Raw genomic sequence first — 21,169 nt, 5'->3', positions numbered from 1 at the left:
GAATGGACCATGGGAGCAAGGGAAGAAGGCGGGAGAGGTGATAGGCAGATGAGGGGAAGAGTGGAAAACAGATGAAGAGGAAAGTCAGAAGCCAGGTGGGTGGGAAAGGTAAAGGCATGGAGAGCAGAATGGACCATGGGAGCAAGGGAAGAAGGCGGGAGAGGTGATAGGCAGATGAGGGGAAGAGTGGAAAACAGATGAAGAGGAAAGTCAGAAAGGAAAAATGTTACCAGAAGAAGAAATTGATGTTCACAGGATGTTCATGAAGGCTGCGCAGATGGAATATGAGGTGTTGCTCCTCCACTCTAAGGGTAGCCTCATTGTGGCAAAAGAGGAAATTCCAAATATTCAAAATAAAATATCCAAATATTCCAAACGTGCCCTCACCAATGTCTTGTACAACAGCAACATAAACATTCTAATCTCCATACTCAAAGCCCTGACCAATGGAGAACTAGGAAGCCATTCAACAGTCTTATAACAGCAGGGTAGAATCTGTCCTTGAGCCTGGTGGTGTGTGTTTTCAAGCTTTTCAGGGTTGGGTGGGATTTTTGATTATACTGGTTGCTTTACTGATGGCAAATTAAGTTAGGTGCAAGAAAAATTTACAAGGAAGACATAGACTTAGCAGTAGAATTAGACCATTTGGCCCAAACTCTGCTCTGCAATTCCATCATGGCTGATATATTATCCCTCTCAGCCCATTTCTCCTGCCTTCTCCTTGTAACCCTTAACATCCCCCCTTCACCAAACAAGAACCTATCAATCTCTGTCTTACAAATACCCAATGATTTGTCCTTTGTTGCCCTCCATAGCAACTGATTCAACAAATTCACCACCCTTTGGCGACAGAAATTCATTTCAGTTATAAAGGCATGTTCCTTTATTCTGAGGCTGTGCCCTTGGATCCCACACTCTTTTACTAATGGAGACATTCTCTCCATGCCCACATTTAGGAAACATGGGTCAAACATAGGTAAATGGAAGCACCTCAGGTGTGTATGTTGGTTGGCAAGGATGAGTTAGGCCTAAGGGCCTGTTTTCCTGTGTAATAATTGATAAGTAGCACCTTTAAGTAGAAGGAAAAAATAAAGCAGAGAAATGCACAAAGCAAACTTGGACAGCTATTCATCAGGGTGCTTGAAGAAAGAGGGGAACATTGCAATATTCGGAGACACCAGACTGGAGATCTTGAGCAGCACACACAAAATGGTGGAGGAGTTCAGCAGGTCAAACAGCACCTAAAGAGGGAAATAAGCTGTCAATGTTTCATCATCCTGATGAAAGTTCGCGGGCTGAAACATCAACTGTTTATTCCCCTCCATAGATGCCGTCTGACCTGCTGAGTTCCTCCAGTATTTTGCATGCACTGCAATATTCAAATCTGGTTCACTCCTCATACAGAATCTGCAGCAGAAATGGTCACAAACCAATTTATTTTTTTTAATGCATCACATTAAAGCCAGATTGTGGTGACCCCATATTGTTTTTTTTTGATTTTGCACAAAAATTTTATCCCATGTGCAATGGTTGAATAATAAGCTGATTTACATCAGCCTGCCTGAGTCAGAACAAGGTTACCCCATCTCATGAATTAAACAGCCAGCATCAATTCTCATTACTCTGATGCAAGCATTAACTCAATATTTCTGATGAAATTTGCTGCGGAGCTATTCCCTCATTACCCACCCAGTTATAGACACACAAATAATGTTTGCGACCATGTATGGATAGAATTAAGGGTGCATTTACACACCAGCTTTCAAGAAGGGGAACTTGACCTTCTGACCAGCACTAAACTGCTATAAGAACGATGTCATTAAGCTGGAGAATGTGCAAAGGAGAGTTACAATGATGTTGCCAGACTGCAGGGACAGAGTTATGGAGAGAGATTGAGCAGATTGGCACTATTATTGTTGGACCGCAGGAAAATGATGAGTGATCTTATAGGTGGTATATCAATTTGTGGGCATAGATTGGGTCTTTTTCTCAGAGTTAGGAAATTTAAAAAAAAACTAGAAGGCATAGGGTTAAGGTGAGAGGGGAGATTTAACAGGAACTTAAGCAGTAACTTTTTCAACCAGAGGGTAGTTAAGTATATGAAATGAGCTGGCAGAGGAAGTGGCTGAGAAGGTACATTTATATTTGAAAGGTACTCTGAAAGGTTCCTGGTCAGGAAAGGTTTAGTGCAGGACTTCCCAAACATTTTAATGCCATGAACCCCTACCATTAACAAGGGTCCGTGGACCCCAGGTTGGGAATCCCTGGTTTAGAGATAAATGATCTGACAAAGGGTCACTGCGAGACCCAGGAAAACATGGACCACTCTATGGATTAGACCAGCTTTCCCTGGTTTAACTTACCGACCAGTCGTCCAGTGATGACTTCACAAACAAGGGCACAAGTGGGATCTCCAACCCTCTAAACCAGGGGTTCCCAACTTGGGAGTCCATGGATCCCTTGCTTCATGGCATTGGTCCATCACATAAAAAAGGTTGGGAACCTCTGCTCTGAACATTTCCTATCAATATTCTCATCTAAAAGTTTTGAAAGAATTGTAATTGTACCCGTATCTTCTGGCAGTTTGTTCCATTTACTCATTCACTCTGTGAAAAAGTTGCCCCTCAGGTCCACTTTATTTACTTATTTTGAAATTTTATTTTTTATTTTCTGTAAGAGCAGGATTAGACCTCTCAACCTCATTCTCCCGTCTTCTCCCCATAATATTTGACACCCTGACTAACCAAGAACATATAAACCTCCGCTTTAAATATGCTCAATGACTTGGGCTCCACAGCCGTCTGTGGCAATAAATTCCAGAGTCACCACCCTCTGACCAAAGAAATTCCTTCTAATCTCTGTTCTAAATGGACATTCCCCTATTCTGGGGTTCCTTCTGGTCCTAGACTCACCCACTATAAGAAACATCCTCTCCACATCTACTCTATCTAGGCCTTTCTATATTCAGTAGGTTTTGATGAGATCCCTTTTCATTCCTCTAAGCTCCAGTGAGTACAGACCCAGAGCCAAATGCTCCTGGTATGTTAATCCTTTTCATTCCCAGAATCATTCTTATGAACCTCCTCTGGACCTGCTCCAATGCCAGCTCATCTTTTCTTAGGTAAGGTGCCCAAAACTGCTCATGATACTCCAAGTGCTTATAAAGCCCATGCATCATATCCTTGCTCTTATATTCTGGTCCTCTCAAAATAAAATTGCATTTGGCTTCCTTACCACCAACTCAACCTTCAAGTTAACCTTTAAGGTATCCTGCACAAGGACTCCCAAGTCCCTTTGCACCTCTGATTTTTGAATTTTCTCCCTGTTTAGAAAATAGTCTTTGCCTTTATTTCTTCTACCAAGGTGCATAATCATACACTTACCAACACTATCTGCCAGGTCTGCCTATTCTTTGACAGTTTCAAAGTCATTCTGCTGACTCACTGCTCCCTCAACACTCCCTGCCCCTCCATCTATCTATGAATCATCTACAAACTTGGCCACAAAGCCATCAATTCTGTCAGCCAAACTGTTGACATACTATGTCAAAAGAAGGTTTTCCAACATTGATTCTTGTGGAACACCACTTGTCACCCGAAGCCATCCACAAAAGGCATCTTTATTCCATCTCTTTGCTTTCTGCCAATCAGTCAATGTTCTGTCCATGCTGGTGACTTTCCTGTAATTCTATTACATGCCGTAACTGGCCTATAATTTCTTTTCTTCTGCCTCCTTTCTGAAAGAGAGAAGTGACATTTGCAATTTTCCAGTCCTCTGGAACCATTCTAGAATCTGGTGATTTTTGAAAGATCACTACTAATGCCTCCAAAGTCTCTTCAGCTACCTCTTTAAATCTCTCTCCTATTATTTTAAACCGGGGGTTCCCAACCTGGGGTCCACAAACTCAAAGCTTAATGGCATTGGTCCCTGGCATAAGATAGGTTGGGAACCCCTGTTTTAAATCTATGCTGTCTAGCTTTAGACTACAGGAGAAAGACCACCCACCTTACCTGTGCCCTTCATGATTTTATAAAAATCTATAAGATCACCCCTCAGGATAGAGTTCTAAAATTAGAAGACAGTTTTAAAGTGAGTGGAAAAGATCAAAGAGAACCTGATGGGCAGGGTGGTGGCATGTGACACAAGCTACCAGAGGAAGTGGTAGAGCTGGGTAAAATTACAATATCTAAGAGACACTTAGGCAGGTACAAAGGAGGGTAAGAGAGGTCCAGATGGATGTAGGCCAAAGACAGGTAAACAGAAATAGCTTAGATAGGCACTTTGGTCAGCACTGTCGAGTTGGGCCAAGAGTCCTTTTCCCTGTAGTATAATGTTGAATAGCACGGGTTGGGAAAAGGCCCTTTGGCCCACAATGTTGTGCCAAACTAACTAGGCTAATGACACCCAACCCATCCCACTCCATTCTCTTCATATTTGTGTGCCAGAGAGCCTCTTAAGTGCCTCTGTCGCAGGGTTCCCAACCTTTTTATACATGGACCAATTCTATTAAGCAAGGTGTCTGTGGACCCAAGGTTGGGAACCCCTCCTCTATCATATCTGCTTACACCACTCACCCAGCACATTCCAGAGAGCTAAGAAAATGTACATAGTAGCGCACTGAGGAATGCAGTAGAACAAAGGGACCTGGGAAGACAGATCTTTAATTCATTCAAAGTGGCATCCCAGGTAGATGGAGTCATAAAGAGAGCCTTCATAAATGAAAGTATTGAGTACAGAATTAGGATGTTATATTGAAGTCGGATAAGACGTTGGTGAGACCCAATTTGGAGTATTGTGTGCAGTTTTGGTCTGCTTACAGGAAAAAATGTAAATAAGGTGGAAACAGTACAGAATATATTTACAAAAATTTGCTGGGTCTGGAGGACTTGAATTATACAAAAAGATTGAATAGGTTAGGACTTTATTCCTTGGAACATAGAAGATTGAGAGGAGATTTAACAGAGGTATACAAAATTATGAAGGGTATAGATGTGGGTAAATGCAAGCAGGCTTTTTCCACTAATGTTGGGAGGGACTACAACAAGAGATCATTGGTTAAGGGTGAAAGATGAAAAGTTTAAGGGGAACATGAGGGGGAGCTTCTTTACTTAAGAGGGTGGTGAGAGTGTGGAGTGAACTGCCAGTGGAAATGGTGAATGCAGGTTTGATTTCAACATTTAAGAGAAATTTGGATAGGTAAATGGATGTAAGAGATATGGAGAGCTATAGTTAGAATTCAGGTTGATGAGACTTGGCAGAATAATAGTTCAAAATGGACTAAATGGGGTGAAGGGCCTGCTTATGACTCTAAAATAACTTACCTACCCCCTCCCGCCTGAAATGCACAGCCTCCTAACCCTATGAGAAATGCTAGGACCACCCTGCTTCACCAAAAGGAACCTGGCAAAGCTTCTGTCCATCCAGGAGCTATGCCACCTTAAATGCCAGTCACTGGGTTGGGTTCATTCTCACCCACCGAGACAAAATAAAAATCAAATTTGAAATTATTGGCAGGCAAGCTGAAAAGAAAAGAACCAGTCTCCTTAAACACTGGTGGTAAGCTGTTTATCAGAGTTTGCAGCAGCCCTGTGTGAGAGGTTTGCTGATAGCAACACATCCAAACTAATTGCTTTAAAATTAGTATCGACCCCAGTGCCTTCCAGCTGCTACAAATTCACCAGATTGAGTGATGAATCTAGACTCGGACAAGCCGTTCGATAGGAATTTTTCATTTTCCCCCCCCTTGGTGTATTGATTGAACATACTCTCTGCCTTCTGTGCTGTACAAAGCAAACTCTCCCTTCCCCATCCCTTCGCTGGCGTCAAGGTAACACTCCACAAGTGCTCTGTGCAGTAATTAAAATCGTTCCCGGCAAATCACAGTGCAGAGGGAAATGCCACCGGATGGTAGCGGAGAATAACACGGTGGAATGGACAGATGGAGAGGAGAGGAGAACCATACAGCTGGTTCTGAAAACTCAAGAGACTGCAGATTTCTACAGATTCTAACTGGTTGCATCACCGTGTGGCATGGAGGGACCACTGCAAAGGATGGGAAAAAAATGCAGAGCGTTTTAAACTCAGCCAGTTCCACCATGGCCACTAGCCTCCCCAGCATCTAAGACATCTTCCAAAAAAACCGATGCATCAAAAAGGCGGCATCCATCATTAAGGCCTCCCATCTCCCAGGACAGCTCTGTTCTCATTGCTACCATCGTGGAGGTGGTACAGGAATCTGAAGACACACACTCAATGTTTTAGGAACTGCTTCTTTCCCTCAATCATCAGATTTCTGAATGGACAAAGAACCCAAGAACAGCGGCTCACAATATTTTTCCTCTTTGCACTACTTTATTTAATTATATACGTTTCTTATTGTAATTGATTGTTTTTTTTAAAATGTACTGCTTCCTAGAGACATTCAGCCCTTTGGCCCACTGAGTTCATGCTAACCATAAAGCTCCATTTACACTAGAACATGGAACAGCACAGTAAATATTGCAGGATTTAGTAGGAACCCAAGGGAGAAATTTTTCCACCCAGAGGGTGATTGGTACATGGAATGAACTGCCAGAAGTAGTGGTTGAGGCAGGAACGTTGAGAATATTTAAAACACTTGGACAGGTATATGGATGGGAAAGGATGAGATTGATTTGGGCCAAGTGTGAACAAAACGGCCCAAAAGGTTTAGATGGAAATTTTGGTCAGCATGGACCAGTTGAGCTCAAGGATTTGTGCAGTATGACTAAGTCTTTATAAACAACAATATCAAACTGTGATTGATTAAATAAATCTAGAACAAGGATAAGTTGAGTGTGCTCAGTGTTTTCTCTTTGGAGTGATGGGGGATGAGAAGTGACTTGATAGAGATGTACATGACAAGGGGCATTAAAAAGAGTGCACAGCCAGAGACTTTATCCCAAGGTGGAATGGCTAATAACTTTAAGGCGTTTGGAGGAAATTACAGCTGAGATATAAGAAGTAATCTTTTTTTTGTTAGAGTGTGGTTAATGTGTGGTGCCAGGGCTGGTGGTAGTGGCAGACACATCAGGGAGATTTAAGACACTCTTAGATAGGCACATGAACGATAGAAAAATGGAGGGTTATATGGGAGGAAAGCGCTTGCTTGGTTTTGGAGTAGGTTAAAGGATCGTGGGTCACCTCCTTTTGTGGATCCAACATCAAAGGTCAAAGAGCCTGTATTGTGCTGCACTGTTCTACATTTTAAGAACGTAAACACTGGAGGGCAATAGACAACCCCAAGACAGCTTTCCATAGATACCAAAACAAAATATTAAATGGCATTGCCACAATGCTGGAATGGAGAACACCAACTTAAGGCTGATTTATACTTCTGCGTCAAATGTACGCTGTAGGTACCGCGTACCCTACGCCATAGGGTGACGTGCAGCTCCCCAAAAATGTAACTCATGCATCGCAGCGACGCAGACCGCAATAGCTGTGATTGGTCCACTTGGTAGCATCGCATTTCCTCCTACGCATTTTCGGTTGCTTTTCTCCGCCATATCTGTACACTGATGCAAAATAGATGGTTGGAGACGATGAACCAAATCGTCAAATCTACCTGCCAACATCGGAAAATATTTGAAGCGCATTTCCTCATCCATGTCTCTCACGAAGAAACTAAACACAGTGGCCTAGAAACCCCGCCGCCAACTAGCGTTTTGGGGGTGAATTGCAGAGTGACGCAGACACAACTACGCATGCACGCTGTGGCGTAGGGCTACGCAAAAGTATAAATCAGGCCTACGGTGTAGCCCATACGCACAAGTATAAATCAGCCTTTACTGTCCCCTTGTCTTTTTTCTCAGATGTTGTGTACAAAGGTACCAACAAAGCAAGTCACTGAAGTCATTCTTGCTTGGGAAGCACTTTGAGATGTTAATGGTGGGTGGGGTGATGAGGCATTATGCAAATACAAGCCTTTTTATTCTGCCCCAGGCAGAGGAAGAGTCAGAGTTTCTAAACAGCATCAGATATCTACTTCCAAATTACACAATTTGTCAGTCGCTCTTCAACACCGAATTCCACACTCAGCAACACAATTTATTTCCCGATTAGCCAGAAGGCAATTGGCCTCTGATTTAAGGTCTTTTCTTTAAAATTAGGTACAATATATGATTCACGCCAACTGTATACATTTTTAAAGTGCAAAGGAACCCAACTGTCGCCCCCTGGCATTCAGTGGTATAACCATCACTGGTGGGTTGGCGAGGTGGAGATACGTCTCTACTAAAGATGTAAGGCGCTTTTTCCCTCCGCTAGCCTGCAGGTCACCCTTGGGCAAGGTGTAGCACCTGCTTAACCCCCAATCAGGGTCACGTGAAGCCACGGGAGCAGGTGGTGGATGGTCGTACGAGCAGCTGGTGCATCTGACAAGTCCTGGTTATGCGACCAACGCTAGGTAGTCAATCTCTGACGAGGATTGATAATGGCTGGAATCACCCGTCTTATAAAGACACTGCCCAGAAGGCGGCAATGGCAAAGCACTTCTGTAAAAAAATTTGCCAAGAACAATCATGGTCATAGAGCCATGATCACCCACGTCGTACGACATGGCACATAATGATGATGACTACATCTGAATCCCCGACCATCAGCATCGTGGGGGTTACCATTGACCAGAACCTGAACTGGAGTAGCCCATACACACTATGTGGCTTCAAGAAAAGTTCAGAGGCTGTAAACCTTGTGGAGTGTAACTCACCTCCCATCTCTCCAAAGCTGGACAACCATTTACAAGATTTAAGCTAGGAATGTGATGGAACACTCTCCACTTGTCTGGGTGAGTGCAGCTTTGGTAACACTCAAGAAGCTCGACACCATACAGGACAAGCAGCCCACTTAATAAGCACCTCACCCACAATCACTCACTCACTCACCCAGAATAACAGCAGTTTGTACAATCTACAGCATGCACTGCAGCAACTCACCAAGACTCCTTAAACAGCACCTTCCAAACCCATCATCTCTCCCAACTAGAAAGGCAAGGACAGCAAAAACATGGGGAACATCAGCCTCTGGAACTTGTCTTCCATGCCATACACTATCCTGATTTGGAAATATATCGCTGTTCGTTCACTGTTGCTAGGTCAAAATCCTGGAATAATGCACCCGCACCTCAAGGACTGCAGTTGTTCAATAAGCAAGATCATCACCACCTTCTCAAAGGCAAATGGGGATGGGCAATGAAAGACTGGCTCAGCCTATGAAGCCCACCTATCATGAATAAACAAACAAAAACATCTAATATTCATGTTCTTGGTGTCGGGGTCCAGTCACACAGGACATCTCTTTAAAGTGAGGGGCAAGATTCACTGAATTTGCATATATTTTCTTTAAATGGACCAATTTTCCCCTCTTCCAAAGTACAGTCCCTGGAGTCAAGGTCCAGTTACGAATATCTCAATAAAGCAATGTGTCATTTGAAGGCTCCGATTGACCTGCACATATTTTCATTAAATGAAAGTCAAACCCTAAACCAGGAGTTGCTAACAGGTTTCTCTACAACAGGGGTCTAAAAACAAAGCACCTTGAGCCCATAGTAACGTTGTCGCATTTGGCTGTATTCATGTACGGCTGAATGACAAACTTCAATAGAATACGATTGAAAGCTTTCCAGTCAACATTATACCCTTCACAAAGCTCCCTCAGACAGAGTCATCATGTCTATAGACCCTTCAGCTCAACATGTCCCTGACAACCAAGAAGCTTTATGAGATAGCCTGCTCCAAACTTTTCATACAAAGTACAGGCTGTTTGGCCTATGATATTGTGCTGACTCTTTACCCTACTCCAAGTTCAACCCAACCTTTCCCTCCCACATAACCCTTCATTTTTGTTTCATCCATATGCCTATTAAAGAGACTCGTACATTCCCTTATGTATCTGCCTCTACCACCAGCCCTGATCCCCTCACTTTCCAACAAAGAAGAACTTCTATTTCCAACCTTCCTTGGCTTAGTTTGTGAGTACAAAGGTGTACTGATATTATTTCCAATTTCTCCTTGCTGCTGTTAACCATAGACGTAAACAGTACAGCACAGTACAGGCTTTTCGGCTCATGGTGCTAAGCCAACCCTTTAACCTACACCAAGATCAATCTAATCCTTCCCTCACACATAGCCCTTCATTTTTCTATGATCCATTTGCCCATCTAGGAGTCTTTTAAATATCTCTTTTGACCCCATGAAACTGCCCAAATGTCTTTTAAACAAAATTGTACCCTCCTCTCCCAGTTCCAATCTCTCTAATGGAGCAAGCTTCCCATCAGCAAGACACTATTAGAACAGGAAGATGTCATTTCTTATGGATTCTGCTGGCCCTGACACAACAGGGATCTCCCTATAAATGAAAGAAGACATCAGCAGGTTTGATAAACACAAAATAATCTGCAGATGCTGGGGGCAAAGCGACACTCACAACACGCTGGAGGAACTCAGCAGGTCGGGCAGCATCCGTGGAAAAGATCGGTCGATGTTTCGGGCCGAAACGTCGACCGATCTTTTCCACGGATGCTGCCCGACCTGCTGAGTTCCTCCAGCGTGTTGTGAGAGCAGGTTTGATGGACCGCTTAGTCAGGTGAACCAACTCTGATTATTCTCCACTGCTGCCTTGTATTAGTGCTGGTTCTGAGCTAATGAGCAGGCAGCTATTAGCAGCAAATGCTGTGCAAGAGCTCACCCATGCCTCTCCAAACAGAGCGAAACTTGTTCATCGTATCGGTAGTAGTGGGCTTTGGAGTGATCGAAGGTGGTGTACGGAGAACTGGCCAAGTCCGGTGACACTGCTGAGGAGAGAGAGGGACACATAGATTGCAAAATATTCACAACTACTGAACAATCAAAATGCACACACTCTCTTCTGCATTATCCTGAATGTCAAAGTGAACTGGTCTGCTTAAAATTTACATGAGCTCATTGTGTGGTGGCAATGAAAATCACTCTGCCTCACTTTATTTATGCAGCAAATCAAGTTCAATATTGAGTTGTTTTATTTAAAAATGTAGGAATTTCGTGAAATGGTCAGGTCAGGTTAATGTCTGAGTGAGACAGGCCAGCTTGGACACAACGAGGCCACTTTCTGCTCCCTCCTGGGTTCTGGCTCACCTACTGCCTGTTTCTGGACACTTCTGGTGTGAGATTTAAAATAAATGTGGGCATTTAATCTTCATCCATCAGTATCAAGATATATCGGGTCATTCAGTTGTATAGCGCAGAAAAGGGCCTATCAGCCCACTAAGTCCATGCCAACGCTGTTGCCATCTACACTAATTTGTCCCCTATAGGATGGCACCCTCCTATGCCTTGCCTATTGACTAAAGCAGCTGTATCTGATCCCATCCCCTCAACTGGTAGCATATTCCAGATACCAGACACTCTGTGTTAAAAACAATGTCTGTCTATGTTGTGGCTCAGACCTAGTTGTTGTTTAGATTCATAGCATGGGGCGGTTAAGCATTGTGGACAGTGATGAGGGGAAGTTAAAGGGCACGGGCAGTAAACAAAGAGTCACGGGCACAACGTGTTCAGTGTCCAGGTCAGAGTGCTCCGCAGTCAAAGATCAGTGAAGGTGGGAATGGCAGGTGATGAGGAGACAAGCAATCCCCAGATTGGCAAGTCCCGGGTCGGAGGTTGTATGGGGAGGAGTCAGGGGGCCAGTCACTCCCCAAATCACCAGGGTCAGAGGTCCATGCGATGTGGAAGTTGAGATCTGAGGGTCAAACTCGTTATTGGCGAGTCCTGGGATTGAGTGCAGCGGTAGCTTGTCCTAGGGTAGGATGCGTGACTGGGGTTTGAGTGGGTGGTTGGGTGAAACAGAGACTTATTTTGAGATCTTTTGCTTTGTGCTGTTGTTGTGCTGAACATTGTGGGTCTGGTATGTTGGTGCCAGAATGTGCAGCGAATCTTGCGGGCTGCCTCCAGCACATCCTTAGGTTGTGTTGGTTGTTAACACAAATGACATTTCACTGTTTGTTTCAATGTACATGATAAATAAATCTGAATTTGATTGACATTTTAAAACTCCTTCCTCTCATCTGAAACCTATTCCTTTGTTTTGATACCCAATGATAAGAAAAAAAAATTTCACACCTATGCTGCCTTATGCAATCGAGACACACAGCAAACAGCCCCTTCCCCAACTAACCACTCCAAAATCCCACATAAACCACACTACCACCACTCCTCTCAACTTCCTGGGGTCTCCAGGAATTGAAGATTAAAACTCAGGACTCTGCTATATTTAATTCACTGTGAACTGTCAGGGTGAGGTGCTGGATATTAAAGAACTCGAGTGTTACAGGTGGTATAGCAGTTAAAATGGGAGACGGTATGGGAAAACCTTTAGCATCTCCCATTCTATCTGCCTAACCACCTGCAGGAACACGCTCACATTCAGTGATAAGGAAATCACGCACAAAGACTTGCGATTAACTGCCTAGCCTTACATTTCCCAGTGCAACCTCCCCCAATCTTCCTCCAGCTCTGAACTGCAATTAAATGAGGCCAGCCTAAAGAGGGCAACCGTCGCCTCAGACTGCAAGTCTCTTGCAATTTTATTTTCAAAACAGCAAGATGAATGAATTCCCTTCCTCTCAGTCCTCCTGTGGGCCTTACTTCAATATTAAAAAATCTGGTATTATTGCCTCAGTGCTAAACATTTCTCATTGGATCACCATGCCAGTAGACAGTCAGTCTGCATGTTATCTCCTTCTTTCTACTGTTCATCCTCAAAAGGTACTAACCCCTGCTCAGTTACACAGAAGTATGCCTCTGTACAGTACTCTGCAAATGTCTTAGGTTCATATACATAGGTAGGGTGCCTATGACTTTTGCACATTACTGTTGTAATGTTATGTATTGCACTGTACTGCTGCTGCATAAAAATTCATGACCTATGTGAGTGATGATAAACCTGATTCTGATATGGGTCTCTATTGCAGACTGAGAGTGGGAAGGCGGCAGGGAGAGGGGAATCATGGTTGGGAAAAGGGGGAGGGAGCAGGAAGCACCAGAGAGACATTCAATAATGATCAATAAACCAATTACCTGAAATCAAGTAATCTTGCCTGGTGCCTCTGGTTTGGGAGTGTCTACACTTGCACCACCCCGCCCGCCCCCCGCCCCCCGGGCACCTGTTCCACACCCTCCTGTAGTGCTCTACCTGCGCCAACCCCCACCCCCGGCACTCCTTCTCTGGCACCTGTTCCACAACCTCCTGTGGCGCTCCACCTGCGCTACCCCGCACCCCCGGCACTCCTTCTCTGGCACCTGTTCCACACCTCCCTGTGGCAATCTACCCGTGCCACCCCCCACGCCCTGGCACTCCTTCTCTGGCACCTGTTCCACACCCTCCTGTGGCGCTCCACCATCACAATTCCCAACATCCTATGCTCCCAACAGATTTACAAACTCGCTCTTCTGCTCCACGTTGACAAATACAGTAGTGCAAAGGTCATAGGCATCATAGCACCATAATAAATAAATATATACTCAGACATTTAAATATGCCTCAGATATTTGCACAGTACTGTATCTGGACAGCCAGACTTCCCCTCCCTCCCAAGGTGGAAATGGCTAATACCAGGGAGCATAACAATTCAAAGTTTAAAGTAAATTTATCAAAGCACATATATACTACCCTGAGATTCATTTTCTTGCAGACATTCTCAGTAAAACAAGGCAATACAATAGAGTTAACTAAAAGCCACACATAAAGACTGACAATGTGCAAACACATAAAAAAGAAACAAAAATAATAATAATAGTAAAGGCATCTGTTAGTCTTGTGAGACCATGAATCTGTGCCTGGAAAGCCTTCACTCTCCAGGGCACAGGCCTGGGCAAGGTTGTATGGAAGACCAGCAGTTGCCCATGCTGCAAGTCTCCCCTCTCCACGATACCAATGTTGTCCAAGGGAAGGGCGTTAGGACCCATAAATTACTGGCTTGGCACCAGTGTCGTCGCAGAGCAATGTGTGATTAAGTGCCTTGCTCAAGGACACAACACGTTGCCTCGGCTGGGGCTCGAACTCACGACCTTCAGATCGCTAGTCCAATGCCTTAACCACTTGGCCACGTGCCCACACAGTAATAATAATAAATAGTAAATAAATACAACTGAGAATGAGTTGTAGAGTCCTCAAAAGTGAGTCCATGGGTTGTGGAATCAGTTCAGAGTTGTGGTGAGTGACGTTATCCACATTGGTTCAGGACAAATGACATAACTCCAGCTGACACACAGACAGAGACAGAGACAGACAGACAGACACACACACACACAGACTCTACCTTCATTAACTGGTTGTATGACCCTGTCCAACCCTCGGGACTGATAAAATTCTCGAATTCGCTTCTCTTCACCTGCAGAAGGAAATACATTTCACACAGTTTAAGCAGTGATATGGAATAAAAGGGAAGGGAAGAGGGTGGGGAGAACTGGGAATAATAGGGGCCATTAATTGTGCTTTATACCTGGCATAAATAAGACATGGTCTGCAAGTGACCAGGGAAACAAAATCTAGCCCAAGGGAATCCTATTTCCTTACAGATGGAAGCAGACACGACTGGCATTGCCTTGTGACATACCCATCCACAGATTATGGTTAAGAGCAAGGAAGCAAGGGAAATTTAAATCAAATTACATCCATAATATAGGAAAACAGAGGCTCTGCAAATCAGTATGAGTGGCAATTGTTAGAATTGCTTATTCACAGCTGCAATGACACCGGTACAATCCCAACATCAGAAATTCTCTGTGAGGAGTTTGCACTTTCTCCCTGTAACTGCAGAACTCCCCCCGACCCCCTATGCTCTGCTTTCTTCCCACATCCCAGAGACATACCCGTTGGTAGGTTAACTTGATACTCTAAGTTACTCCAAGTGTGAGAAGAATTGGAAGCATTTGATGGGTACAGGAGAGAGAATAGCTTACAGGTGAGAGGGGGAATGGGACTCAGCAGAGAACCGTACAACACAGGAGCAGACCCATTGGCCCACAATGTCTGTGTCGACCAAGATACCAGCTTAAGCTGCACACCTGCCTACATTATCATCATGTGCACGCTGTATGATGTGGATGATCATGGTTTTTCCATGACCATGATTGTGTTTGGCAATTTTTTCTACAGACGTGGTTTGTCATTGCCCTCTTCTAGACAGAGTCTTTATAAGATGGGTGATCCCAGGTATTATCAATACTCGTCAGAGATTGCCTACTGTCAGTGGTTGCATAAACAGAACTTGTGATATGCACCAGCTGCTCATACGACAGTTCACCATATGCTCCCATGGCTTCACGTGACCCTGACCCTGATCGGGGGTGGGGTGGGGGGGAAGCAGGTACTATACCTTGCCCAAAGGTAACCTGCAGGCTAGCTGCGAGAAGCAGCACCTTACAAGTCCTTTGGTAGAGACACATCTCTACGTCACCCAACAATGACCTCAAATCTTTAAACTTTCCTATAACCTTGCACCTTACTGTCTACCTGCACAAGATATTCTGCAGATGGTGGAGTTCCAGAGTAGTATACTCAGCATGGTGGAGGACCTCAGCAGGTCTAGCAGCATCTATGGAGAAGAATAAACAGTCAACGGATTGGGCTGAGACCCTTTATCAGCACTGGAAAGGAAGGGGTATGCTGCCTGAGGATCTGCTGTGTGTTACTCTGTCTATCAGCACTACACTTTCTCTGCACTGTAATACTTTATTCTGCTTTCTGTCACTGGTTTACCTTGTATACCTCAATGCATTGTTGTGCTGAATTCATCTGTATTGGCAGCACACAAGACAAGTTTCTCCACTTGTAAGGCCCTGGCTATGGGGGTGAGGTATTTTTATTTCAGCAGTTTTCTGCAAAAGGAGAGTGTCCTGTTAGTCAGTGTTTTGGCTTCAGCTAAAGATAAGGAGCCATTTTGTTCAGCTTAGGAATGTTGTATCAGCCACTCAGGATTGTACTGGTATGTGTTGTAACTTTCTGCCCAGTGGGATGCAATGGAAGATTCGAGATAGATGGGCGGGATTAGATTTCTGAAGGACAGTAGCCTAGTTTAGGGTTTTTTTGGTAGGAGCTGCGGAGTGGGGCACAAGGAAAGATGCCCGCAGAATGCTGTTCGAGGGAGAAACCCCATTGTAAAAGTACCTTGCGCTGATGAGTCGTTCCAAGGAGGAAGTGCCAATACTCCTGAGTTAGCCAGTTTGCTCAAGATGGTCTTCGAGGGAAGTTTGAACTATGACTGGTGTCTTTCACACAGAATGTGGGTTCAGCGCGTAATTAAAGTGATACTAGTATAACTGAATTGGGCCCTTTTTTTTTTCTATTAGCTGATATATTGGTAAATATATTTCCTTTTGTAATTTTATGCTGATCTGTTATTTTTCTGGTGAATGATAACTCTGCATGGGGCAATATTTACACAGCATTCATTACAATCAATGTTCTTCCCTGGGACATTCCAACTTTGCTCTCTGGTTGAACCCCAAATCATACCGACCATAGACATACATTGCTCATGAAAGGTGGCCTTCTGCATCATCAGTCACATGGCTATTAGCAGTTCGCTAACGAGACAAATTTGTATATGAGTCCCAATGAGAGGGTTGCACACTTTACCTCAGTACGTGACGAAAATAAACCAATTTGTCCCCATGTAATGTAAATGTCTCTCTAGTGTTTGACACTTCCACTATCCAGTCCCTGCCACATGAACAGAGCATCGTTGAACCTCATTCTGCTTTTATAACCCAGGCACACTCGCTCTTTACTGGCTTACCATTGACCTCTGATCCCAATCAGCATGGTTACTGCACAGACAGTGGCCATTTATCCCGTACTGGCTCAGTGTACAAGAATCCAAAATATTTCCATTCCCTTCCCTGTAGCTCGGCAGATTCCTCCTTTATTTACCTAAGCAACCCTACATTTATCTTAAAATGCTGGAAGGACTCAGGTCAAATAGCATCTATGAAAATGAATAAACAGTCCTGAAGAAAGGTCTCAACCCAAAATGTTAACTGTTTATTCATTTCCATAAATGCTGTCTGAACTTCTGAGTTCTTCAAGCATTTTGTGTGTGTTGCTTTGGATTTCTGGCATTTGCATACTTTTCCCGTGTTTACAATTTCCTGCATTGACCTCACCAAGACAGTTTGTACATAGAGGTGAGAGGGCAGGGTGAGGCAGGGTATGAGTGGATCCACCTCAGTCTGGCTCCATCTGCCCGTCATCTTTCACCTGCTGGCCTGTCTCATCCTCCATCTCTCCCTTAAGAGGCTGTCTACTCTCTCAATTCTGATGCAGGGTTTTGACCCAAACATTATCAGTTTTTCCCTCCTTTCCCCACAGATGCTGCTCAAGTTGCTGGAGTTGGTCCAAAAGATTGTTTGGTGCTCCAGATTCCAGCACCTGCAGTCTGATGTTTCCTGTATCACGGCTCAATCATCTAATCACCAATTACCTTTCAGGGACTTGCAAACTCATGATCTCCACCTTGCCACAAACAGTAACACCTCGGTAGCGTAGTGGTTAGCGCGATGCTATTACAGCTCAGGGCATTGGAGTTCAGAGTTCAATCCCAATGTCCTCTGTAGGGAGTCTGCACGTCCTCTCCATGGAATACATCGGTTTTCCCCAGGTGCTCTGGTTTCCTCCCACAGTCCAAAGATGTAGCAGTTAGTGGGCTAACTGGTCACTGTAAACTGTCCCGTGATTAGGTTAGGGTTAAACGGAGTTGTTAAGAGTTTGCTCTGGTGATGCTGCTTGAAGGATGGAAGGGCCTAACTCAGTGCCATATCACTAAATAAATAAACAAACATCTCCTTTATTCTTCTCACTCACTTCCATATTTAAAGTTCCTATTTCAGATCCCATTAACTGCTGTCTTCCAACTTCAGCCTTCCCCCTTATTCTGCCCCTTGTCCCCTTCCTCAGTTGGCTCCACCTATAGGTGGCCAGTCCCCTCCTCACTCATTCCTCTCACCCCTGCTTGATCAGTGAATTACCCACTGACCCATCTCATTACCCCCACCACCTCTTCATACAGGCAGCCTACTCTATCAGTCCTGGTGCAGGATCTTGACCCCAAAAGATTGCTGCTCAACCTCCTGCGTATCTCCAACAGATTGTCTGCTGCTCGAGATTCCAGTGCCTTGTCGTGCATCCTGTATGAAATTGGGTTTGTTTCAATGGGATCATGATCCAATTTCCTTTCATCTGACCAATCCTTGTCCAGACATTGTGTTTGTTCTCCACATCTATTCCCAGTTCCGAGAACAGATCAAGGTTTCTTCTGTCTCCTAACTCCAGTTCCATCACCCCCTCATGGTTCCACCCATAGGTAGCCATCCCTGACCTACCCCTTCCTCTCAACTTTTTATACCTGCTATTGCCTCTCTACACACTGCCCTGATGCAAGGTCTTGATTGGAAACACTGAATACACGTTTGCCTTTTGAGTTCTTCTCGCAGCTTTCTGTTTTGTCTCAAGGTTCAAACATCTGCAGTTCTGTCTCATTTCTTCTCTCTCTCTCTCTTCTTCCCCCCCCGCCCGCCATCCCACAGATTCAGCCTGACCTGTTGCTCCAGATTTCAGCATTTGCAGTCTGGTGTCTCCATCTATTGTACAGAGGAACCTAGTCTGCAGTTCACTGAACGTAGCCACACAGGAAGAGAGGGTGATAATGGCAGCATTTCGCACACTTGCACTCAGTGCCCTGACCAATGAAGGTAAAAGTCCAGAAGTCACATTGCAGCTACTAAAATCTTTGGTTAGGCTGCATTTGGAAGTATTGCGTGCACGGTGTTAGCACAACACTTTACAGTACCAGTGACCCAAGCTCATTTCCCACTGTTGTCTGTAAGGAGTTTCTAAGGAGGAAGGTTTTCAAAGCTTACAGAGGTATTTAGACCAGCTGGAAAAATGGGCTGAAAAATGGCAGACGGAGTTTAATTCAGACAAGTGTGAGATATTGTACTTTGGAAGGACAAACCAAGGTAGAACATACAAGGTAAATGGTAGGGCAGTGAGGAGTGCAGTAGAACAGAGGGATCTGGGAATACAGATACAAAATTCCCTAAAAGTGGCATCACAGGTAGATAGGGTCGTAAAGAGAGCTTTTGGTACATTGGCCTTTATAAATCAAAGTATTGAGTATAAGAGTTGGAATGTTATGGTGAGGTTGTATAAGGCATTGATGGGGCCGAATTTGGAGTATTGTGTGCAGTTTTGATCACCAAATTACAGGAAGGATATTAATAAGGCTAAAAGAGTGCAGAGAAGGTTTACAAGGATGTTGCCGGGACTTGAGAAACTGAGTTATAGAGAAAGGTTGAGTAGATTAGGACTTTATTCCCTGGAGCATAGAAGATTGTGGGAAATGGAGGGACATGCAGCACATGCAGAGAGGGAGATTTAGTTGGCACAACATCGTGGGCCGTAGAGCTTGTTCCTTCAAGATTTTTCTATGTTCTAGGTTTTCTACCACACAGACACTGCCTAATCTGACAACGTCAAACAGCTCAGCATGGTAGAACAGTGGTTAGCACAACAGCTTACAGTGCAGGCGACCCAGGTTCAATTCCTGTCGCTGCCTGTAAGGAATTTGTATGTTCTAATGTCCAGGTGGGGTTTTCCCCCGGGTGCTCTGGTTTCCTACCACAGTCCAAAAATGTACCAGTAAGTAGGTTAATTTGTCATTGTAAATTGCCGTGTGATTAAGTTAGGATTAAGACCATAAGACAAAGGAGCAGAAGTCGGCCATTCGGCCCATTGAGTCTGCTCCGCCATTTTATCTTGAGCTGATCCATTCTCCCATTTAGTCCACTCCCCCGCCTTCTCACCATAACCTTTGACGCCCTGGCTACTCGGATACCTATCAATCTCTGCCTTAAATACACCCAATGACTTGGCTTCCACTGCCGCCCGTGGCAACAAATTCCATAGATTCACCACCCTCTGGCTAAAAAAATTAGGGGATTGCTGGACAGTGTGGCTTGAATGGCTAGAAGAGACTATTCTGTGCTGTATCTCAATAAGTTACTAAATAAATTTTATTTCAGATCCCCAGCACCTGCAGTTTTCTGCTTTATGGTTGTACAGGCCTGGATTGCCAATTCTCTCCTCATTAAGACTGGCTCTGGTCTGGTGAACCTTTGCTGTACTTCCCATGTTGCGAGTGCACATAGAACATCAGCTCCTCCAAATAATGAGTTAATGTGCGGTGAGCATACTTACTCTCCTGCAAACCTGGGACTAGCTTGTAGACAATATCTTGCATCACTCGATCGAGCTTCAGGTTGAGGAGGGGCTGGGTCTCGTGGATTTTGATGTTGCACATTGGACAGTATTTGCTGGTCTGCAGGTACTTCACAATGCAACTCTTGCAAACTGGAAAGGAAAGGGGCATTTTGAGTTGTGCAGGACTCAGCAAGCAAACTTCTCAAAGGACTCAGCAATGAAGTTGGCAAACGGATCGAGGCTACACCAACTCTTGGAGGTAACATCAAAACAACCCCTTCAGCCCAATAGGTCCATGCTGACCAAGAGCTAGTCCCACTTACCTGTGTTTGGCTCATATCTTTCTAAATCCTTCCTACCATGTACCTTTTAAAAGCTGCTAATGTACCTGGTTGTTCTGGTTTATTGTGTTTCCTGGTTCTACTGTGAATAACTGTAAATAAAATGAATCTCAGGGTAGTATATGGTGACATATACACACACTCTGATAATATATTTACTTTTAACTTTGCCTTAACTACATCCTCTGGTAGCACATTCCACATACTGACCACCCTCTGGGTAAAAACATTGTCCCTTACTCTCCTATTAAAAATCTCCCCCCTCATCTTTAACTGTTCCCTATGGTCATTGATTCCTCTTCGAAAACAATCTCTGATATCAAACATTAACCCACTGTCTCTTTCCTCAAATGCTGCCTGAGTTGCTGAGTGTTTCTAATACTCTTGCCTTCACTTTGCATTTCCAGCTTTCATCAGACAATGACTGCAGAGATTGGGATGTTATGCTGCAGTTGTACAAGATGTTAATGAGGCTACACCTGGAATACTGTGTTCAGTTGTGGTTGCTATGTTACAGGAAATGTACCGTTAAACTAGAAAGAGAAGGAAAGATGTACGGTAATGCTGCCTGGATT

The 21,169-nt window shown here is 44.2% G+C and overlaps 1 protein-coding gene across 2 annotated transcripts in view; it reads right to left on the bottom strand.

Moving 5' to 3' along the window:
- The window catches only part of pcgf1 (polycomb group ring finger 1), a 58,159-nt gene that overhangs the window by 9,442 nt on the left and 27,548 nt on the right, over positions 1-21,169 (bottom strand). The window contains exons 3-5 of one of the 2 annotated variants that reach the window (XM_072256762.1): positions 20,251-20,403; positions 14,312-14,383; positions 10,705-10,807 (exon numbers count right to left, since the gene is read on the bottom strand). In XM_072256762.1, coding sequence (XP_072112863.1) covers positions 10,705-10,807; positions 14,312-14,383; positions 20,251-20,403 — 328 coding nt within the window. Of the gene's footprint in view, positions 1-10,704; positions 10,811-14,311; positions 14,384-20,250; positions 20,404-21,169 lie in introns of both variants that reach the window. The other variant, XM_072256761.1, reaches the window with a different exon arrangement.

The sequence above is a fragment of the Mobula birostris genome, chromosome 4, assembly GCF_030028105.1.
Source record: "Mobula birostris isolate sMobBir1 chromosome 4, sMobBir1.hap1, whole genome shotgun sequence".
NCBI classification, from domain to species: domain Eukaryota; kingdom Metazoa; phylum Chordata; class Chondrichthyes; order Myliobatiformes; family Myliobatidae; genus Mobula; species Mobula birostris.
Note: the sequence above shows the minus strand (reverse complement) of the source record. Positions and strands in the feature narration are given on the sequence as shown.